At 37.1% G+C, this 22,763-nt stretch overlaps 2 protein-coding genes across 2 annotated transcripts; one reads left to right on the forward strand and one right to left on the reverse strand.

Moving 5' to 3' along the window:
* Positions 1 to 1,998: 1,998 nt before the first annotated feature.
* Positions 1,999 to 15,150, forward strand: LOC108667797 (cytochrome c oxidase subunit 5B, mitochondrial). The gene is made up of 3 exons (XM_018154867.2): positions 1,999 to 2,153; positions 13,145 to 13,218; positions 14,509 to 15,150. The coding sequence occupies exons 1-3, from the start codon at positions 2,072 to 2,074 to the stop codon at positions 14,716 to 14,718; spliced, it is 366 nt and encodes a 121-aa protein (XP_018010356.1). The 5' UTR covers positions 1,999 to 2,071; the 3' UTR covers positions 14,719 to 15,150.
* Positions 15,151 to 15,358: 208 nt separating this feature from the next.
* Positions 15,359 to 20,314, reverse strand: LOC108667796 (pyroglutamyl-peptidase 1). Its single transcript, XM_018154866.2, has 5 exons — positions 19,977 to 20,314; positions 16,741 to 16,860; positions 16,378 to 16,504; positions 16,075 to 16,183; positions 15,359 to 15,952 (listed from the first exon to the last, which is right to left on the reverse strand). Exons 1-5 carry the CDS (start codon positions 20,082 to 20,084, stop codon positions 15,547 to 15,549), a joined length of 870 nt encoding a protein of 289 aa, XP_018010355.1. The 5' UTR covers positions 20,085 to 20,314; the 3' UTR covers positions 15,359 to 15,546.
* Positions 20,315 to 22,763: the final 2,449 nt, after the last annotated feature.

A 22,763-nucleotide genomic window follows, 5' to 3' on the forward strand; every position in this document is an offset into this window, starting at 1 on the left:
ACAGTGTTCAAGGGATTTCTTCCAAACTACCGAACGGGTTCGAACGAAATTATTAATTTACAGTCCTAACTACCGGACGGTAATGTTTAGCTCGGAAAAATGTTTTCGATTATGCCAGTGGTTCCCAAACTTTTTCAGGCTGGCGCCCCCTTTGGCCCCCTAGTGAATTTCTAGTGCCCCCTACAGACATACGTCTCATTCTTGAAATTTAGTACGCTGCAATTTTAAAAGATGAAGGTTAAACACAAATGTGTATTTTACAAATAGAACCCCATTTAGTGAACCAATATGTTTTTCAGCTGTTTTAACTGTTTCAGCACTAGAAGCCAAGGACGTCGCGGGCGAATTTATGGCCGGACTCGTGGCCGGTCTCACGACCAATCTCCAAATTCAATTATCAAGAAAATATCTCCCAAACAAATGAACGCAGCTCTATGAAACTTGGAACACGCATTCATCAGAACCTAACGGTGATGTTTAGCTAGTAAATTTTTTTAAATTTCACCCTCATTCGTGAGTTGCGCGTATATTGCGAAACAGGAGAAAATTCGCATTGATCAAAGAATTTCTTCAAACTATTGAACAGATTTGAACGAAATTTTGAATATACATTCCTAACTACCAAGCGGTGATTTTTTAGATTATACTTTTTTTCGATTTAACCTTCGTTTGCGAGTTTTTTTTTTCATTTCACCGTCATTCTTGATTTCACACTTCATTATATTCGGCCCGTATCGCCGGGTAATTTGTCGCTTAAATTCGCGGTGATCAAGAAATTTCTTCTAAAATACAGAACAGTTTTCAGCGAAACTTTGTATAAAAATACATAACCTCTCAACAGTGATGTTTAGCTCGTGACAATTTTTCCATTTTGCTTTCGTTTGCGAGTTAATAATAATCTGTTCAGTAGTTTGGAAAAAAAATTCTTGATTACTGCGAATTTAAGCACGAATTGCTGTTTAAATCACGAATGAAGGTGAAATGAAAAAAAAAAAAAATCGCGAACGAAGGCACAATCGAAAAATTTTTAGTTAGGACTGTAAATTCAAAATTTCGTTCGAATCTGCTGATTATTCTGCTCAGTAGTTTGGAAGAAATACTTGATCACTGTGCATTTCGGCCCGTATTGGCATATAACTATTGCAAAAACGAACGATGGCAAAATTCACACAATTTTTACGAGCAAAATATTACCGTTAGGTCCTGATGAATACGTGTACCAAGTTTCATCGAGTTAAGTTCATTAGTTTGAGAGATATTCCTTGATCATTGAATTTGAAAATTAGCCGTGAGACCGGCCTCGAGTCCGGCCGTTAATTTGTCCGAGACGTAAACCCAGGAGAGCTAGGTTAAAAAAAAAAAAAAACAGAAAAAACCATCGCTGGGAGTCATGTGCTGCACGTGTTGTTTACAAATCGTCTAACAAACGTTCGAACTTCTGACTTTGGACAGCCGCCCCCCATATCGCCCCCCTACCGACCTCTTCTTCCTTATCGCCCCCCCAAATCTTTCCACCGCCCCTAGGGGGGCGATATCGCCCACTTTGGGAACCACTGGTCTACACGTTCCGAATTGCCTGCGCAGTTCATCGAAAGCTATGCTCTGTAGCTCAGATTTCGATGCAACTGCGCAGTTTTCCCGCCGGCTTCAAAACTGCGCAGTTTTCCCGTCCACACGCAACGTTTTAACTGCAATGATTAGAACTGCGCTGACAAATCGTTGTGTAAAACTGAGAGTGTGGATCGGCTTTTATATCAGGACTCATCTATTCCAGCCCTGAGACTCAATAAATAAGCAGATTACGGCGAGAATCGCCTCTGGTGGAACACGCCGTCAACTAATAGAAGATCATCAAAATTATATCAGGAACTGAATCTCAAATGAAGTTTGAGTTGTCATTAGTTGCTTCTCATTAAAAAAAAAGCTCAGAAAATTTGTGACTGACAACAAATTTTCAAACTTCCCGGTCGATTCATTGAGGTTTTGCGCAAGAACCATGAACTCAGTTGGTGATTGACGGTGATTGCCGATTGCGACCGGTGGGCCAGTCAGCTGCTGAAATTTGATCGAAATGGCTTCGATTATGTCACGCAATTTGCTCAGAGCCTCTTCAAGGTGCCTTCACACCACGAGCTACAAATGTGCAGATAAAGGTGTGTGTGTCTATGGTGTTGAGTCTGCTGCTTAACCCGACTGGCGTTCAAGTTGCTGTATGTATCTATGTATTGGAAATAACTTGTCTCAAATTGTTACGAGAACTGACAACAGTGTACAAAAACACTGCACGGTCCAACTTAACTAATCACGCTCAAGTTTGTATTATTGCAGTTGATAACACATATATAACAGAACTTGGGTGAATTTGTTTGATGTGAAAATGGGTTCTATACCTACCGAATACCGATTATCTTACTATTAGAAATCACTTTCTTACTTGACCGTCTTCTACATCTACCTAATAAAATTTGTTTTCAATGAGAAATTTTCCTCTGTTTATTGATAGGACTTCTTCTACTTATGGAATTTGGACTGACATTAATTAATTTAAAGTTTCCATAGTACATACTACATACATAGCTTGCCTTCTATGGAATTGGATGTAGGTATTTTACAATGAAAGTTCATAATAAAATGTCAACATCAACTGTCTTCAAGTGTGATCGAGAGAGCTGTAGGGTAAATGCGGTATATTCCATCATCGTGGGTAATTTCAACATCTCTCTAGTTTTTCCTTTATATTAAGCTTTGTCTTAGTTCCACGCATTTGTTGATGGTTGAAATAGTGATGTCGTACCTTTGCGCGCCAAACCATAGTGACAAAGCAGAGAGTTTTTTAGACTCTCCCTCAAGTTCATTTTTGAGTCTTATAAGTAGACCAATAAAGTATCATGGATACCAGCATTATCATACTTAAAAAATTGGTTTAAATCTTGAGTTATTGAGGAAATTAAAAATGAACCGATTCCAAAAAAGCTCTGGTTTGCCACCATGCGCCAAACTATTGCCAAAACACTAGGTTTGGGCCGTCTGGCGGGAAAATGTTGAGATCCAAAGAGAGACAGTGCAAAAAGTGCATGCCACCCAATGAGATCATCAAAAAATGTGTTAAAGTTGACAGTTGACCTTGCTCTACCAAATAGTGATAAACTGTTTGTGTAGAAAGAATATTATGGCTTGAGACTTTTAAATCCTTTAGGAATCGGCTTTAAGTATACTTGTATTTGCTGATTTCAAGTGGTTAAATAAATTAATAGATGATTAAGTTAAGAAACGGAATTAGACACATAAAAACTAGGGTAAATGCGGTATATTCCAACACATTAAGGACGCATCGAGAAATGAAAAACTATAAAAAAATATGCGTTACTAGAGTTCTGTTAGGGTAAACGCAGTATATTCCGACATCGTAGGTAATTCCGTCACCTCTCCAGCTTTTCCTTTATATTAAGCTTTGTTTTAGTTCCATGAGTTCATTGATGGTTGAAAATTGAAATGGTGATGTCATACATTTGTGTGTCGAAATACTGCAAAAAACACTAGGTCTTGGCCACAGTGTGGAAATCCAGAGGGGTAATATATTAACTGGTAAACATAGCAAATTGGAAAGCAGGACCCAAAAATCTGGAACGTCCAGCACACTTCCACTTTCAAGAGATACGAATTCTTCTATATTAAAAATTTATCAGTAACTGACATTCAACGGAAATCAGAATGGTTTAATAACCTTCGTAAATATTTTATATTATACATGCATGCAGAATCAATCGTGTGCAACAGTGGCGGCACTGGCGGGAATCTAGTAATGACGGTTAGTGGTTAGTTGACGCCGACGGTGGGTGAGGTAGTTACAGAACATTACTGCAGATGAAGCTCCCGAATTTCGAGACGATAATTGAGTGAAAACTTTACATGATATATTGTGAGCCTTCTAAAGTTTTAATAATGAAGAAATCACAAGGTTCACAGAATCTAAAGGTTTGAATACTAAACTTTTGACTTTCGAGTACTCTATTGACGATCGAGTCTATTCTAGTCAGTCAACTGTGAAGTGTCATGTTTGTTGTGCATTGCATTTTCTTCGAGAAGTTTCTTCAACTGCCGATGAGTGTCTCCTCAATTTGAAAGCTGAGGTAAAGAATAGGCGCCATAAATGTTTTTTTATATTTAATTTGAAACTATTATGTTGCTAGTAAATAGTATTTCCTTCTGTAGATCCATCCCTCTTGCTCATCTGTGAGACTGAGTAATGCGCGCAATTAACAATCTTGCATGGGACCTTCTCTGTGTTGCCTGACTTGATGTTCATACGATCATAGCTACCGTAACCAAAGCCGATTTCTGATGGCCTGCAAACCTGTTTCTAGTTGCCTGGAACGTTTTTTTAAGGCGGAATGCTTTTTTTTATGTGAACCACGAATTTTAGAATTCCAGCCTGCTTGGCCATCTAGTGGGAAAATATTGAGATCCAAAGAGAGACAATGCATGCCACGTGGTGAGATCATCGAAAAATGTGTCAAATTTGACAGTTGACATGGCTCTACCTAATAGTGAATAACTGTTTTTATAGGAAGAATATTATGGTTTGAGACTTTTAAATACGTCTGTGAATATATTAGGAATCCTTTAAGTATACTTGTATTCGCTGATTTCAAGTCGTAAATAAATTAATAGATGATTCAGTTGAGATGTTGGATTTAGACACATGAAAACTAATTCCGACACAACTTGAATTGGACACACACAGATCGTTCTAAGCTTTGTACAAAAATTGAAAATTGCTTAATTAAAAGCCTAATAGCTGTTAATTAAAACGTAATTAAGTAGTGTTCAATATTCGTTAGTGTTCTAATTCAAAGCCGTGTTGTATCCCAATACAGCTCACACAGCAAACGGAATTTGAACACGTGGATGTCGGCAATACGTATCAGTTAAATTTGAAGCGCTGACGCAATACGACTCACCACGTGTCGAATATTGTCACACAAAGTGACGGAATATAGGGATTTGGATTTGGTAGGTTTCCATTCTAAAGGCTTTTTAATAAATATGGCAACATTTAGTGACGTTTCATCGTTGCTGACGCGTAGTGCAGTGTTTTGAGTCATGTGAAGGCAACAGAACTTGCGTAACGCATACGTTTTTTTTATCGTTTTTCATTTCTCGATGCGTCCTTAATGTGTCGGAATATACCGCGTTTACCCTAGCTTTACGTGACTCTCAGAACACCGCACGATGCTCCAGCAATGATTGAACGTCACAAAATGTTGCCATATTTATTTAAAAGCCTTTAGAATGCAAACCTACCAAATCCCTATATTCCGACTCTGTGTGACTATATTCGGCAGGTGGTGAGATGTATTCCGACCAGGCTGGAATTCTAAAATTTGTGGTTCACATAAAAAAGCATTCTGCCTTGAAAAAAAAACGTTCCAGGCAACTAGAAACAGGTTTGCAGGCCGTCAGAAATTGGCTTCGGTTACGGTAGCTATGATCGTATGAACGTCAAGTCAGGCAACACAGAGAAGGTTCCATGCAAGATTGTTAATTGCAAGTGTCACTCACAGATGAGCAAGAGGGATGGATCTACAGAAGGAAATACTATTTACTCCCAACATAATAGTTTCAAATTAAATATAAAAAAACATTTATGGCACCTATTCTTTACCTCAGCTTTCAAATTGAGGAGAAACTCATCAGCAGGTGGGGAAACTTCTCGAAGAAAAGGCAATGCACAACAAACAACATGACACTTCACAGTTAAGTGTTGACTGACTAGAATAGACGCAATAGTCAATTGAGTACTTGAAAGTCAAAAATTTAGCATTCAAACCTTTAGATTCTGTGAACCTTGTGATTTCTTCATAATTGAAACTTTAGAAGGCTCACAATTTATCTCATAAAGTTTTCACTCAATTATCGTCTCCAAGTTCGGGATCTTTATCTGCAGTTAATTCAGTTACCTCGCACACCGATTGCTTATTGAGAACTAACAAGTAAACAGTAAACACTAACCATCGTTCCCGCTACTTTGGCTGTTGCACACGATTGATTCTGCATGTATAACATTTACGATTTACGAAGGTTATTAAACCATTCTGTTGAATGCCAGTTACTGATAAATTTGTAATATAGAAGAATTTGTATATCATTTTTTTCAAATCAGTATATTGTTGGTTGGTGTCCCTGCGGCCTGCTACCCAGGATGGAATTCTAATTTCGAAGGTTCATATATTCGATCCACCAAGACAACTTTTTTGATCCAACATCGTTATTTGAGGCAAAAAATGAACTTCTTAAAGGCTTAAAACACATACCGTAAAATGGGGTAACTTAGACCACTTTTTTTTTTTATAAATGATGCCCTTTTTTTACTAGCTAAATTAAACTTGAATTGAAACATGCAAAATACAGGTCTATACTCTAGCTCAGTGGTTCCCAAACTTTTTCAGGCTGGTGCCCCCTTTGGCTCCCTAGTGAATTTCTAGCGCCCCCCACAGACATACGCCTCTATCTTGAAATTTAGTACGCTGCAATTTTAAAAGAGAAAGGTTAAACACAAAGGTTTATTGCAAAAATAGAACCCCATTTAGTGAACCAATATGCTTTTCAGCCGTTTTAGCTGTTTCAGCACCTAGGACGTCTCGGGCGAATTTGCGGCCGGACTCGTGGCCGGTCTTACGACCAATCTCCAAATTCAATTATCAAGTAATATCTTCCAAACTAATGAACGCAGTGCAATGAAACTTGGAACATGTATTCATCAGAACCTAACGGTGATGTTGAGCTAAAAATTTTTTTAATTTCACCTTCATTCGTGAGATACGCGTATATTGCGAAACAGGCCGAAATTCGCCGAAACTATTGAACAGATTTGAACGAAAATTTGAATAAACATTCCTAACCACCAAACTGTGATTTTTCAACTTTTAATTTTTTTTATTTTACCTTCATTTGTAAGTTTTTTACATTTCACCGTCATTCTTGATTTCACACTTCTTTATATTCGGCCCGTATCGCCAGGTAATTTGTCTCTTAAATTCGCGGCTATCAAGAAATTTCTTATAAACTACAGAACAGATTTCATTGAAACTTTGTAAATAATTACCTAACGTCTCAACGGTGATGATTAGCTCGTGACAATTTTTTCATTTTGCTTTAGTTTGCGAGTTATACAGATATAGAAGGAACGACCGTCTTTTCTACCGGTCGGTTTAAAAAGCCGTATACGTATAGCCGTATACCTAGCAAACAAAGGCAAAACGAAAAAAATGGTAACGAGTTAAACATTACCGTTAGGGATATTAAATACTAAGTTTCGTTCAAATTTGTTCAGCAGTTTGGAAAAAATTTCTTGATTACTGCGAATTTAAACACGTATGCTGTTTAAATCACGAATGAAGGTGAAATGAAAAAAAAATCGCAAACGAAGGCACAATCGAAAAAATTTTCACGAGCTAAACATTACCGTTCGTTAGTTAGGACTGCAATTTCAAAATTTCATTCGAATCTGTTCAGTAGTTTGGAAGAAATTCCTTGATCACTGTGAATTTTGGCCCGTATTGCCATATAACTATGGCAAAAACAAGTTTAATCGAGTTAAGTTCATTAGTTTGAGAGATATTCCTTTATCATTAAATTTGCAAATTGACCGTGAGACCGGCCGCGAGTCCGGCCGTTAATTTGTCCGAGACGTAAACCCAGGAGAGGTTAAAAAAACAGATCTGGGTGACAAAAGCCATCGCTGGGAGTTATGTGCTGCACGTGTTGTGTACAAATTGTCAAACAAACGTTGGAACTTCTGACTTCGACTTCGGACTATCGCCCCCCTACTGCCCTCTTCTTCCTTACCGCCCCCCAAAATCTTTCCACCGCCCCTAGGGGGGCGATATTGCCCACTTTGGGAACCACTGCTCTAGCTTCACTCACCATAAATTGCTGGCTCCTGACTCTTGGGGTAACTTAGACTGGGTGGTAAAATCAATTATATTTTTTGGTAAAATAACTCCAAATAACTCCAGGTTTTGGTGCATTGTAGTAGAACTCTTCTAGTTACATATGCAAATGACAAACTAGAGGAAAGTGTCATAGTTTGCAAATGGGGGGCGCTGCCCCATAATGAGGGAAATGTGACTACCTAATGGCAACCCTGATGGGGTAATATTGACTGGCTTGGAAATTAAGTTAAAATTACCATATACAAGACTCTGTAGACTCTGAAACATAAAGAAAAAACATAAATAGGCTGTCAAACATAAAATATGTTATAAACTTCCAAGCTGGTCTATGTTACCCCGTCAGGGCTGACATTAGGTGGTCTAAGTTACCCCATTTAGGGGCGGTGCCCCCCATTTGCAAACTATGACACTTTCCTAAAATTTGTCATTTGCATATGTAACTAGAAGAGTTCTACTACAATGCATCAAAACCTGGAGTTATTAAACAAAAAAATAAAAAAATTGGAGGGGGTACTCTGACAGGCTTTAAATAATAGCTTTTTTTCATGGGTCACATTTTTAATTTTTTGACCTATTAGATATGCAAACTTTTCAAATCTTTCTATTGTGTTATGTGGCCTCAGTATTAAGCCTTTAATGCGTATTGACAAAATTTTTCTATGTCAAATAGTTTTTGAGTTGTGGAGGTTTTTGTTAAAAAAACAAGAAGTGGTCTAAGTTACCCCGCCAGTCTAAGTTACCCCATTTTACGGTACGCTAACTTGCTCAGTTTCTATTAAGTACCTAATCACTAGGAAGTTGTATGTCTGCACCTTTCACTCAACGAGTCAACAATTTAAATTAAACTTATAAAAAGTATTAGTTTGCTGAAAATTTGTCTCCTAAGCTGACTGCAATGAACTAAACTTCATTAAGTAATTATAACTATGCTGCAAAGCAGTTTTTCATCATGCACACTAAATACGCAATTCAGAGTTCATACGAACAGAACTACATATCACGTTGGCTAACGAGCTACTGAATAAAATAGGTACCTAGCTTCTTTCCCGCTGCCGGTGCATAATCTAGGGGGTTTATCAATCGTATACTTACTTCGTATACGATTGTATACAAATTAACTAATGATTCGTATACTTAGTGCAAGAGAATGAATAATTGTTGTTTCTGATCAAACGAACGAAAACTTTTTCTGTTTCTGATCAAACGAACAAAAACTTCTGATCAAAGAATGAAAACTTCTGATCAAACGAAACTTCTGATCAAACAAACGACAACAAACTTTTTGAAGACAATTCTGAAATTGTAAGTCGTAACGTCTATTGAATTCTAATACGGATCGTTAATTTTAACATCGTATTTCCAAAAATCAATTATTGCATTTCTTTTAATTGAATAACATCCTTTTACATAAAAAAAATGAATTTTTTCTTACAGCTCCTCAGGAATGACGAATGAATGCTCCTCATATTGACAAATGACGATCTTACTCTTATAGCTAAAAATTTTAAATTGAATGATTTTGTCATTTCAAAGACTCCATTAATTACAGAACTTTAGTTTTTGGAAGTGTATTCAAGAAAAGTTTCTGAAATAGTAGAAACATTTCCATTATCATTCTGAAATAGAAGCGTTATTTCCGTTCTTATATATAAACAGGATTAATAAAATACCTATCAAATCCATCCAATGTCATTCAATTTGTGATGTATGAATGACAGTTTTACTTTGATTCCTATGATGCTCATTTTTATCGGTTGAAGCTGTAGATTTAAATTAAATTAAAAAATTAAATAAAATTAAATTTTACTAAATCAAAATTTATTATTTAATAACTAGATGGTACATGCTGTAGAATTAAATTCTATTAAAAAAATGTTGAATTAAAAATCTGATTATATATATTTTTAAAGTAAAAATTAATTTTTATTGAATTAAATTGTATTATTAATGCACTATATGGTACGTGCTCTATGTTTTATATAATGAAATAGTTTCCCATGTTAAACAACGAAAATTTTCTAAAAGACACAAAACGTTCAAAAACGCGGGATGGCAGACGAAATCATTCAGAATTTGAAGTGAAATTATCAAGATAAATTCAACATAATAGGGCAAAAAATTCAAATCTGGAACATATAGATAGGTTTTTATAATTTAAAATAAAACTTTCAATCATTTAAATCTCAGAATGGAATGTGAATCAAGTCTATTGTGAAATCAAACTAGACACAACCAAAACATAAGTGTGTGACACCGTCTTGTGATACGTAAACAGAAAACACGCAGTGAAAGAGTAGCAGTTTATCTCATAACTTTATGTGATATCGAAAACTTTGTGGGTGTTGTCCAATTGTGAGAATTTTACAAAGCTGGATGTGTTTTTTTTTATTTTAGAATGTATTCATTGCAAAAATGTGTCCGCTAGCCTACAGATAAACGACTAGTTAACTTGATTAGTCGTTGGCAACACGGGATTGGATTTCAAACCATGCGCGGTTTTGGAAGCACAGCAGTTTCAAATGAGCTCAGTTCATCAATTTTCATTGCAGTGGAAGGTGGTGTAACACGGTGGTAGGGTTGGTATTTCGATACATTTTCTTCTATTGACATGAGAATATATTACCTATACAGAATTCCACACTGCAGTACTACCTTCTTTCTTCATGTTTTTCGTTAAGTTGGTAATCCTGATCATAATGGTAGGAGTTTCCATGTCTCAGCTTATTGCATCAGTGGTCAGTTTTGTGTTTGTTGATTTAATCATAGGCAGTTTTTCATGTATTTGTGAGTGAGTGTTCATAGCGAAAATGTAATTCTTTGCAATTTCCATCAATAATGACATGACTACACTATTGTATTGAAATAAGAGTTGTAGGATTACGTAAGTGATAAACTGTTTGTGTAGAAAGAATATTATGGTTTGAGACTTTTAAACATCTGTGAATATATTAGGAATCCTTTAAGTATACTTGTATTTGCTGATTAATAGATGATTAAGTTAAGAGATGGTTTTAGACACATAAAAACTAATTCCGACACAGCTTGGAATTAGACTCACACAGCTCGTTCCAAGCTGTGTGCAAAAATTAAAATTTCTTAATTAAAAACCTAATAGCTCCTGATTAAAAGCCTAATTAAGTAATTAAGTAGTGTTCATTGTTCAATACTCAATAATGTTCTAAACCAAGCTGTGTTATATTCCAATACAGCTCACACAGCGATCAGAATTCAAACACAAGAGTGTTAGCATTACAAATTAGTATAGTTTGAAGCGCGGCCAGAATTAGTCTCACAAAATGCCAAATTTAGTCACACACAGTGTCAGAATATATGGATTTGGTAGGTTTGCATTCTAAAGGCTTTTAAATAGATATGGCAACATTTTGTGACGTTTCATTGTTGCTGGCGCATAGTGCAGTGTTTTGAGAGTGACGTAAAGCAAACAGAACTCGAGTTGCGCGTACGGTATATTTTTTATAGCCATTCATTTTTTGCTACGTCCTGAAAGTGTGGGAATATACTGCGTTTACCCTATAATACAATTAGTACTCATCAAGTTGGTTGGCTGGTACAGACTAAATTCAGGGTGCAATTCTAAGAATGGAAGTTCACTTATAAGCAGAGCTGGACAGCCCAGACAGCGCTACTTTGAAATGTAGCAGCCGCTACTGCTACCACTAGTCCACTACATGCTCTAAATGTAGCAGGTGCTACCTCTACACCCATTAGATCAGTAATACCCTAACTTTTTCAGGCTGGCACCCCCTTTGGCTCCCTAAAAAATTTCGAAAGCCCCCCACAGGCACAAAAAACGTACGCCTCTCTTGAAATTTAGTATGCTGCAATTTTATAAGGTAAAGGTTACACACAAATGTGGATTTCACAAATGGAACCCCATTTAGTGAACCGACCATCAAATGGGGTTAAAAGGGACGGATTTGAGCGTTTTTTGTCAATAACTTCTTACCATGAAACATTTCAGAAACAAGTTTAGGCTCATTTTATAGCTCTTTGCGAGGGCTATCCAATGGCATCTTCAAAAAAATTCCACATGCTATTCGTAAGGTGCCAGACGCAAAATAAAACCGTCCCGATTTACCCCTCAAAGCGGGGTAATCCGGTACACTTGCAATAAAAGTTAATTTTAGAACAATTGAAGCATGCAGAGTGTACTCATCCATTACTAACAGTACTTTGAAGTCCTCCTCTTCATTGTAGATGATGTAGATGTAAAATAAATGACATTTTCTGTGATTTTTACTTGTTTTTCCTTTATTGATATTATATTATCATATTCATTAATTACCCTATTATTAATGTGATATTACTGTATCCATGGACATGCCATTGAGCATTGACAACGACCTTGTCCACTGCAAGCTTCATAATGACAGATGCCATTATAAAACCATGCAATTGAGTCTACATTTGTTAATGCAATTTTAAAATGCCTTCACCTATTGAGAATCCCACCAACTGCAAACTGCATTCCTTGATGCAGTTTCTCTGTACACAAGGCTTCAAATTATTTGATGCTCACAGCTAGATCTGTGAAGTGGATTGTGAAAACTGTGATGGAATGCTGCATAATCAGGTTTGTGAATTTCAAACATGGCGGCCCAAACATTCCTGACGGAATGTGTAGATCTTCAGTAAAAACCAATCATCTGATCAAAAAAGTAAACCGCAAAGTAAAATAGAACAGACTGTGGTCATTCTATTCCTGTGGTCGTCTGTTCTCTTAACACTGTAAAGTGTATTTGATGGCATATGTAAGCAGGTTGTTAGAAATGATGAATCCCTAAATTTAAATTTGAATTATGTAAGAAAGTGCAATAAAGTATGACCTTTCACGGGAATAAATGTTTTTTGGGAAATTTAGTTTTATTTTTATGGCCAAGCCAAAAGGTGCTCACTTTGAAAAATGCCTCTTATTTTAATCTTATTTAGTGTGTTCCACTTGATTATCCATCAAGGACATGGCAAAAAAGTTGAGTTATCTGTTAAAGTGTACATAGTTGTCATCCTGGTGAATTCAGAGCAGAATGAATTGGAGAATGTTGGTTTAATACTCAAGTTGAATGAAAATTCGGACTTGTAAATTTAATGATTTATCTAATTCACAAAATTTCACAACATTTCATGAGGTGAAAAATTTGCTGTTATCTAAGGATGCTTTTTTTCTGCAGGTATGCCCTTGCCAATTGAGCATGCAACTGGTCTGGAGCGCAGAGAGTTGGAGGCTATTGCTGCTGGAAATGAGGCAAGTTCTAAGAAAAGTATATTTACATCCATCGCGTTGCTTAAAAAAATGAACAAATGTGATAGAGATTTGTGATGAGTAAGAAGAAGTTGATTATTAGTGTTGTTGAAATTGCCAATAAATGAATGAGATGCCCTACTTGACTATTAATGGATGTTGACCTATAAAAAAATTTTTGGCAGCACTATTTCATCTCAGATAAGCATTTAATTTTTTTTGCTGTTCAAATAATTTGTGAAATGCATGATTATCAATCGATCAGTTATATTATTGTTTCAAATATGATGTTCTCAGCATATAGCATGTAATTTAATTGAATGGAGCCACAAATTTATCAGTAGATGATGCTACATCATATGATTGCTATGTTACCTCGAGTGTAGGTTGCTAGTGTGAATGTCATATTTGATGCACCACAGCATGAAGAATTAAATACAATGTTGCAGCTCCCATGTTTTTTTTCCATAATTTTTGGTGGCTACTGTTTATTACAACTTCTCTTGAACTTCAAGTACAACACTTCTCTTGAACTTCATTTCTTGTTTGCTTGTTAGTTTGTCTGCTACAAATCTTATAATCGATATTTAACACACTTCTACCTGTATAATCAATCTGAAATTTTGCACACGTGCATAAAGCTGGAGACAATGCATGAATCAATTGACACATTAAATGATTTTGAAAATTTTGTGTGCTACTGTGTGTGGCGCTACATATCTTATAATTGATATTTAACACACTTTACCTGTACAATCGATCTGAAATTTTGCACACTTGCGTAAAGTCGGAGGCAATGCATGAATCAAGTGACAGAATGAATGATTTTGAAAAATTTGAACAAAATTTTTGATTTTTAGAATAAAATTTGAAAATTAATTTTTTTATTATATGGTAATAAAATTAGAAATTTATTGTTCATGTGTAACATTGGAGACACTGGATTCGTTAGAAGTGTTGTCTTTAAAAAGTAATTTTTAAACGCATAGCATTTTTAGTACTACAGAGGGCAAGATAGTTGACCTCACTGTATAATATCAGCACTACTAATTTTTGATCTTCAAAGTTCATTTATGGAAGTACAATTAGAATGAACATTAATGAGAATTGTGAGCTAGAAACAAAGGAGCTTCACTCTCAGAACGACACTTGCTTTTAGCCTATGCAGCAAATAGACTCGTAGAAAACTGTGTAGAGGAAATCTCTAAGGGCATTCATTATAACGCTACTCACTTGATTAACTTCTATAACGTTTTCATGAGGAGCCTGTATCAACTATTCGTATTGTTGCAGAACCCATTCGACATGCGCGTGATCAAGCGCGTTGCGGGAGCGACCAAGGATTCACCAACCGAGGTGCCGTCTGCTTTTGAGAAGCGCATCATGGGGTGCGTGTGTGAGGAGGGAGCAACAAGCATCAACTGGATGTGGCTCTACCGCGGGCAGCCAAAGCGATGCGAGTGCGGCCACTGGTTTACTCTTGTCAAGTCCAACCCTGTCTAGTGCGCCCACTTATCACATTTTTTCCTTTGGTAAATAATTATTTGCATATGCGTGTCATGTTGCTGCGCTGGAAGTTGTGTATTCTATTAAATTGCCTTCGCAGTATGTGAAAATGGCGAAGACTTACTTTTAGTTAGAGAAATAAAGATGTACCACAAGGCATGAAATGGACATTGAGGATTCTTGGGTCCGCGCATCTGTTGAGATAGCATCTTCTACTCGGCATCTTTATTTCGGAGTTGTGCTAAGGATTGCCGAACTCAATATTTTATCATATTCCACCTTTTCGTTGAAGTTTCGGTTCTTGTGGAACAAAATTATACGAACAGTTTCATTCGTGGCAAAAACAGATGATGAGTTTGTAACTCAAGTGCGAGAGGGGAACGTGTAAATAATTGTGTCGAATTAAGAATTAACAATTTAAAAGCCTTATTTGCACGTGTTTGAATTTCATCCTTCTATTGTAACTTTATGCATTTAAGAGGAGAGACGCTGTCTAGAGAAACTTTTACTAAATAATTTGCAACTAAAGATAAAATATCTTCCAAGAGCCTTTATTTAGTTTTAGGTACTAGAAATGACATTCTTGTTCGAAAATGATGAACAATGGAAATTTATTTCTTATACTTCATAGGTGAGAAACAGTGGTATAAAATGACCTAGAACTATGGAATTGATTATTGCCACGTAATCATCTCTGACATCATACGGACGGAGGTACCTTGTCTCTGCCTCAACCCTTCTTCACATCAGCAAAATTAGGTTAATCCACTTGTTTGTGAATATTTTAGGGGAAATCATTTCGGCGTTGGTTTTCATAGCAAGGCGTCAATCTCCAGTCAAATTTAGCTTGCTCATTTCTAGTGCACCATCACCAATTTCGCCGGCAGGTTTGGCATCGTTTGAGGTGGGAAGCACTCTACTTGTAGCAGTCCCTGCGGGGCCTTCCTCCTGTTCTTGAAATGACGTGTTGCGCTCTGTGTCAATAAGCCTCGGGTTATTGACACAGTCGTTCTCGACCGGTCGCGTATTTCCATTTACCGATTCCTGTGCACTGACTATGTTAGTTGTCGCATCAGCGACTTGTACCGTTCTGTACAGTAGCCGGATTGCTTGAGCTAGAGCTTTGGCAGTTATTTCGGCAGAGCAGACCTCCAAGGGTGGAACATGGATGAAGATGCTACGTGATGCGTCTTGGTTGAGAGATGTGTAGTAGACGAATGAGCATAGGTACCTGGTAAAAAATAGTTTGCTAGCGAGCATTCATGGATCTGTGATATCATTAGCTTATTATAGTATAGCTGGCACTTTCTGATTATTGCAAAAAAAATAAAAGAAAATAGTATCGGAACCTACTTGCCAGGATCCTGTGAGAGTTCACACTTCAATTGAAGGGAAACATTTTGGTTGATGTCTCGAGCAACATCTTTAAGTGGTAGGTTTGTCATCAAGATATCTTTTCCACCTATTGAAAAAATGAAGCATCAAAACCCATTACCACTTCCTAATTATACGTCATGAAACTTATTGCACAAGAAACTTATTACACAAGCTTCTTAACTTTGTATAATTTGAATATTTTTTTTTTTTGCTCACAGGTGTACTTATGCAAGCATAATAATGCTGCTTGAATGTCAATTGGATTATTGCTAGGCATACCTGGAATGCAGCAGTGGTCCTGCGGGCATGTGTGTTTGATATCAAGGCAAGTGTAGCCATCATTGCCGGCTTGCTCTTCCAGTGTGAGTTTACTAGCGTGTCCTGCGACACCAACATGTACCACAAGCTGCACAGACAGAAAAATTTAGCTCAATAAGAACTCTAATCTATCTTAATGCAAATGTAGGAAATAATATTCAGCAAAATCAGCAAATAATATTCTCACTAAATACGAAATAGATTTTAAACTAATTATAAAATAAATTTAATGCACTGGTTTTCAGTGATCATGAATATGTTTAACAGTACTCTAATTGACTTCTTAATAATTAACCTATTTTTCCATATGTTAAATAACCAAACCTTTGGCTTAAGTTGAGTCCATCTTTGAGGAAGAATTTTTCTAGCAGAGCAATAATCAACTTCTAGAGTCTCGCATACTAGCTCCACTCCCAGTTCATGGGCCAAATTAGTTTTCTCCACCTGAAATATTACAATAATTTTTTATATACCTGAAAAGATTATAGCATTTGAAGTTACTAATTGAAGCTGTGGGTATCCAGTACCATGCAAAAAAAATCCTGTTTAAAATCCTCTGTGTGCTTTAAATCCTGGGCAATATGGATATCATACCGTACCTATCATGTTGCATTATGGCAATATATTTAGTCAGTTAACATTTTCCGTCAGTAATCAATCACATCCTAGATACAATGAAATTTTAATATGCTTTTCACCAGTGAATGCAATAATAAATATATCAAAGGAAAGCTATGTTAAGCTTTTTTGTCACCAATGAATACAAAAATGAATAATTTAAAAATGTGATGCAAAAAAAAAGAGTCAAAAAAAGAGTTAAAAATTACCAGTTGCCAATGTGCTTAGTTGAGGCCTTCCAAGAAAGAAAATATATCCACAATACAAAATGAAATATACCGGTAGCTTATAATCATATATAAAAAAACATCAGCACACCACCTAGTAGAAGGCTGAAATATATTCAATTAAGAAGATACCTAGTTTCTTAGATATCCTAGGAGCCTAACATCACTGTTCTTAACATCCTATGAAACTAACATACATTTAAGTAAAAAAAACTTATGTCACCATACACAACCTATTTTTTATCCATCACTAACACTTAACTTTAATGAGCACCTAATGAGGTACACATATTTATGTTGTCTCTGTAAACTATTTTGATAGATGCAGGCAAAACATTAAGACTCAATTATTGTCATCACATTCTTCTCTTCCAGCCTGAACACAATTTATGAATAAAATTTTACTCACATTTACACACACAGTGCCTCTCTCAGACAAACCCCACCATCATTGCTATCTACTGAACTGGTCTCACATCTCCATTACTCTTACTTTGTCATTAAAATGACCACCATAACCCCACTATCCCTAATATAGTTATACTGTTTGGGGCTGTTTACTGCTAGGAACGCCAATTCCACCATCATGTACGTGTTCCATCATGTACGTGTTCACATTCCCATCACATATTTCCCACTGTAGGTATGTATTTAGGTGTGACTGGATCTACATACAGGGGGAATGAGAGAAGGGAAGATAAATGTTTTATGTGTGATGGGGATGTGAAGGAAACTGGAGCACTTGTTGATGGAATGTGTGGCATAAGAGAGAGAGTGAGTCTATGATGGAGGTGATTCTGAATGATTGAGGTTAGGTCAATGGATAGGGAATGGAGGAAAAAGCAAAGAGTGAATGGCAATGATTGTGGGGAGAGGAGGGGGATGTGGGGGTTGAGGGAGAGGAGGGGGATGATAGTGGGGTCATGAGGAGTGGAGGGTTGAGAGAGGGGAGGAAGGGAAGGTAAAAAAGGTAACCATGATGAATGTTTTGGCATATTGTTTTTTTTAGGATGTTGACATGTATATATAACTGAATGTTATAGTCTTTGAAGATTATAGTGAATACTTATTAATTGAACTTTTTGTTAACTGCCAAGTGTAAGATGAACTTATAAATTTTTTTATGCTAGTTAAAGATTTTTAATGAAGTGTGAATGACTGATCTAAAGGTCTTGACTGGAAGTAAATATGAACCGCAACTACAATTTCAATCTCCTCACACAGCATCCCTGTCCTTGTATAATTGTAGGTGCTCATAGTTGCTTTCATCACACATTTATTCATACTTAAGCAGTGCTCCCAGCTTTCCAATAAAAGAAGTAGTAGTCTAGTAGAGAGCACTATTTGCCATACTGATTAGCAAGAGTGAAACAAGACAGTTCAATATGCAATAATGCTGCATAATTGCAGCTTGCTATTATAATAGGACTATTTTCCTATAGGCCATAGGTAAAGAGGACTGGCAAATGGCAATCAAATGAATAAGAATAAAATGTTGTATGTATAGATTCATTCTTGGTCTACATAATTGTCTATTTACAAAACCTAACTTTGTGCAACAAACAAAATTTTCAAGTAAATATTATCATATTAACCTGGAATGGTTTGCCTAGTAGGTTGTTGCATTCTACCAGCAGGTATTTTTCACTATGAAGTTATGAACTACAGCAATCCCTTGATTAATGCGGTTAATAAATCCCCGAGTTTTACCGTGTTAATCAAAACCGCGCTAATCAAACTTAAGAATATATGGGAATAATTATAATGAATCCTCAAAAATAGCAAAGGAAAGGAAAATTATGTAGTTTGATAAAAGTGAGCAGTAGATATGGCAGCGATCTTGACCAGTTGAAGGCTAACGAGTAACTAGCCCTTTACGCACTGAATTATGTTTCGAAAGTGAAAAAACAATCTGAATTCCTTTTCAGATCACGCGCAGTCTTTGTGTTAAACTGGCAGTAGCGACGCGCCTACTCCATCGAACGTCGTTCGAACGAGTTCACAACATGTGACGCTACCGTCACACTCGCGGCTAGACTCCAAACCTGTAATTACTCTCGGTAGAAGCTTTTATTTTCTGTGTGACGAATTCATCACACCAGGGCTCAAAGGGCTAGAGCACCGGCATGGCGCACTTACCGGCGAACGTTGCCGAACTCGATCATTCGAGTTATGAACGAGACAAGGCGCGGTTAAACCAGGCTAGAGGCGGGAAAATGATGCGTTGTGAAAAAAAAGTCGCGCTAATCAAAACTGGCACCGCGTAGATTAAGGGTAGGTCGCAAATTTTTTTTCCGCGTTAATCAAAACCGCGGTATTCAAAACCGTGCTAATCAAGGGATTGCTGTATACACTAATAACTATTTCAGCAGCAAATGCTGAGCAGAAAAGAAGCCCTAACAACATGAAAATTGAAATTTACAAAAGACAGCTTAGACATGTATGACAACTATTAGAAACTAGGCAAAGCAAAGGGTGTTTGAGCTATTTTAGAATGTATTGAGGAACTTGGGGCCTGGGGGGTACGGTAACTGAATTGTAGTCCTTCACTAAAGAAACAGTTATATAGGCTGTTGATACATCATGTATGATTGTATCATGTGCAGACTTAACTGCTTCTTCACTCTCTGCATACATAAATGCAGAGAGTGAAGAAGCTGCAGCATGCTGCAATGCAACTATAAGATTTATATTAAAACAATACAATTAACTCACCAAAGATACAGCAGCATCACTTGCATTTACTTTGTAGCCGCCAAATGGCCCAAATCCAGTCAAATAAATAACAGGTTTTTCATCCAAATTATTTTGTGATGAATTCATACCAATTGGATTAGTGGAAAAATCCTCTATTGATTTTGTAACCAGTGAAGTTGAATGAACTACAATGCATTCAGAAAATAAAAAATTCAATATGCAAATTTCAGAATGAATAAAATAATACTATTAGTCACTCTCCAATCTAATGGAAACAATTTTCTTGAGGACAGAAAAAAAAAATTCTAGAAACAATGTTGTTAGCTATTAAACCACCTTGACACTCTTATTCTTTATGCTATTCAAACACAAAAATATATTTCCAAAACTAGGAACACTAGAAGATTTATTGATGTGTGCAGACAGGAGACAGCCTGCAGTTTGTAGCCATTAGCATTGTGAATGTCAGAATCTAGGCTGTACCGCTGTAGCATTATTATCAATCATGGTCATTTTTGGCTGCCTTATCAGGCTTATCTTATCAGAAGCTTATCCTGCTTATGGAAACTCATAAATAGTCATAATGCATTGTAGAGGCGGCAAGGCCTACAGGGTAGGTAGGGTAAATGCGGTATATTCCGACACTTTAAGGACGCATCGAGAAATGAAAAACTATAAAAAAAAAACCGTATGCGTTACGTAAGTTCTGTTGCCTCACATGACTCTTAAAACACTTCACTACGCGTCAGCAACGATGAAACGTCACAAAATGTTGCCATATTTATTAAAAAGCCTTTAGAATGGAAACCTAAAAAAATCCCTATATTCCGTCACTTTGTGTGGCAACATCCGACACGTGGTGAGTCGTATTGCGTCAGCGCTTCAAATTTAACTGATACGTATTGCCGACATCCACGTGTTCGAATTCCGTTTGCTGTATTGGGATACAACACGGCTTTGAATTAGAACACTAACGAATATTGAACACTACTTAATTACGTTTTAATTAACAGCTATTAGGCTTTCAATTAAGCAAATTTCAATTTTTGTACAAAGCTTTGAACGATCTGTGTGTGTCCAATTCAAGTTGTATCACCATTTCAACCATCAATGAACGCATGGAACTAAAACAAAGCTTAATATAAAGGAAAAACTAGAGAAGTGACGGAATTACCTACGATGTCGGAATATACCGCGTTTACCCTACATTGATGATGGAACTAAAACAAAGCTTAATATAAAGGAAAAACTAGAGAAGTGACGGAATTACCTACGATGTCGGAATATACCGCGTTTACCCTAGGGTATGTAAGTCATAACAACAAGAAAAAATGGGCTGAAGCAATAGACATCTTTTTGGCATTTTGTTTACCTTTATTACATGTATAAATGTAATTGTGTATTATACTAATTATAGTCAAATAAATATCTTTCAAAAAATTCAAACCCTTTACTAAATACTAGCTAAGTACCTACAGTACCGCTACTAAGACAATAAAAATATGATTTTAATCACAATCTTGACTTGGGTAGAGTTAGTCTTCTATTTTAAAGGTTAATCTAGGTATATTACTGAGCTTGAACTGCAGAATGATTGCTGGCATGCTGGGGGCTCAGCCTGGGGCCACTGGGCCCAGCTGGCGCCTGGCCTGAGCTGGGGCATGATTGTCCTGCACTGATGTCTACTGCTGGGGCAGGGGCAACTGCAACTATACTTCAGTAAACAAAATATGATACAAATTTATTGATATCTAGACTACATAAGTTTTTGAAGCCTTACATATACTAGCATGTTGCAGTTGCAGCGATCATCATCATAAGCTATGCGCAACGCAAGTGATGAAGTGACGACTGACGAGTGACCCTCCAAAACCTAGATCACCAAATCATCCCTTTGACATTGAATGACAGCGAAACCGGGGATTGGTTCATTTGGTTGGCCCAGCGGTTAAAGTTGGTTGGCCCAGTGGTTAAAGTTAAGTTCAGAGTACCAAGATTGGCGCAGAGAGACGCGGGTTCGATCCCAGCTCTACACGCCAGTTTCTGGTCAGAATCGGCGAGGAGGCCGGGCGGTTAAGCACAGAAGAACTGTAGCAGTGAGTTGCGTGTTCGAGACCGCAAAATCATGAAAATGCTGTGAGTGTTCTGCGATGTTAAGAATCGGCGACAGGCCTACGGCCTAATTAACGCTGAAACCGCTATATATGCAGGGGGCAAAAGCAAAACACGTGGCGAACAAATGATCCAGCGAACGTTTCGGTGAATGAAGAAATTCCGGAATTTCGAAAGCTGAGACAGTTGTTTAATATATTATTTTTGAATTATTGTTATTTTTTGAATTATAGCGGTTTCAGCGTTTATTAGACCGTAGGCCTGTCGCCGTCTCGCCGATTCTTAACATTGCAGAACATTCACAGCTTGTTGAGGGCTCGAACTTCGAACTCACTGCTCCAATTCTGCTGTGCAATTTAACCGCCCGGCCTCCTCGCCGATTCTGACCAGAAACTGGCGCACAGAGCTGGGATCGAACCCGCACCTCCCTGCGCCAATCTTGGTACTCTGAACTGTAACCACTGGCCACCATATTGTTTCATAATAATAATATAGCGGTTTCAGCGTTTATTACGCCGAATGCCTGTCGTCGATTCTTAACATCGCAGAACATCCACAGCTTGTTGCGGGCTCGAACTGGCAACTCGCTGCTTCAAATTTTCTTTGCACAACCGCCCGGCCTCTTTGCCGATTCTGACAAGAAACTGTCGCATAGAGCTGGGATCAAACTCGCACCTCTCTGCGTCAATCATG

Source organism: Hyalella azteca, unplaced genomic scaffold (genome assembly GCF_000764305.2).
Source record: "Hyalella azteca isolate HAZT.00-mixed unplaced genomic scaffold, Hazt_2.0.2 contig7959, whole genome shotgun sequence".
In the NCBI taxonomy this organism is placed as follows: Eukaryota; Metazoa; Arthropoda; class Malacostraca; order Amphipoda; family Hyalellidae; genus Hyalella; species Hyalella azteca.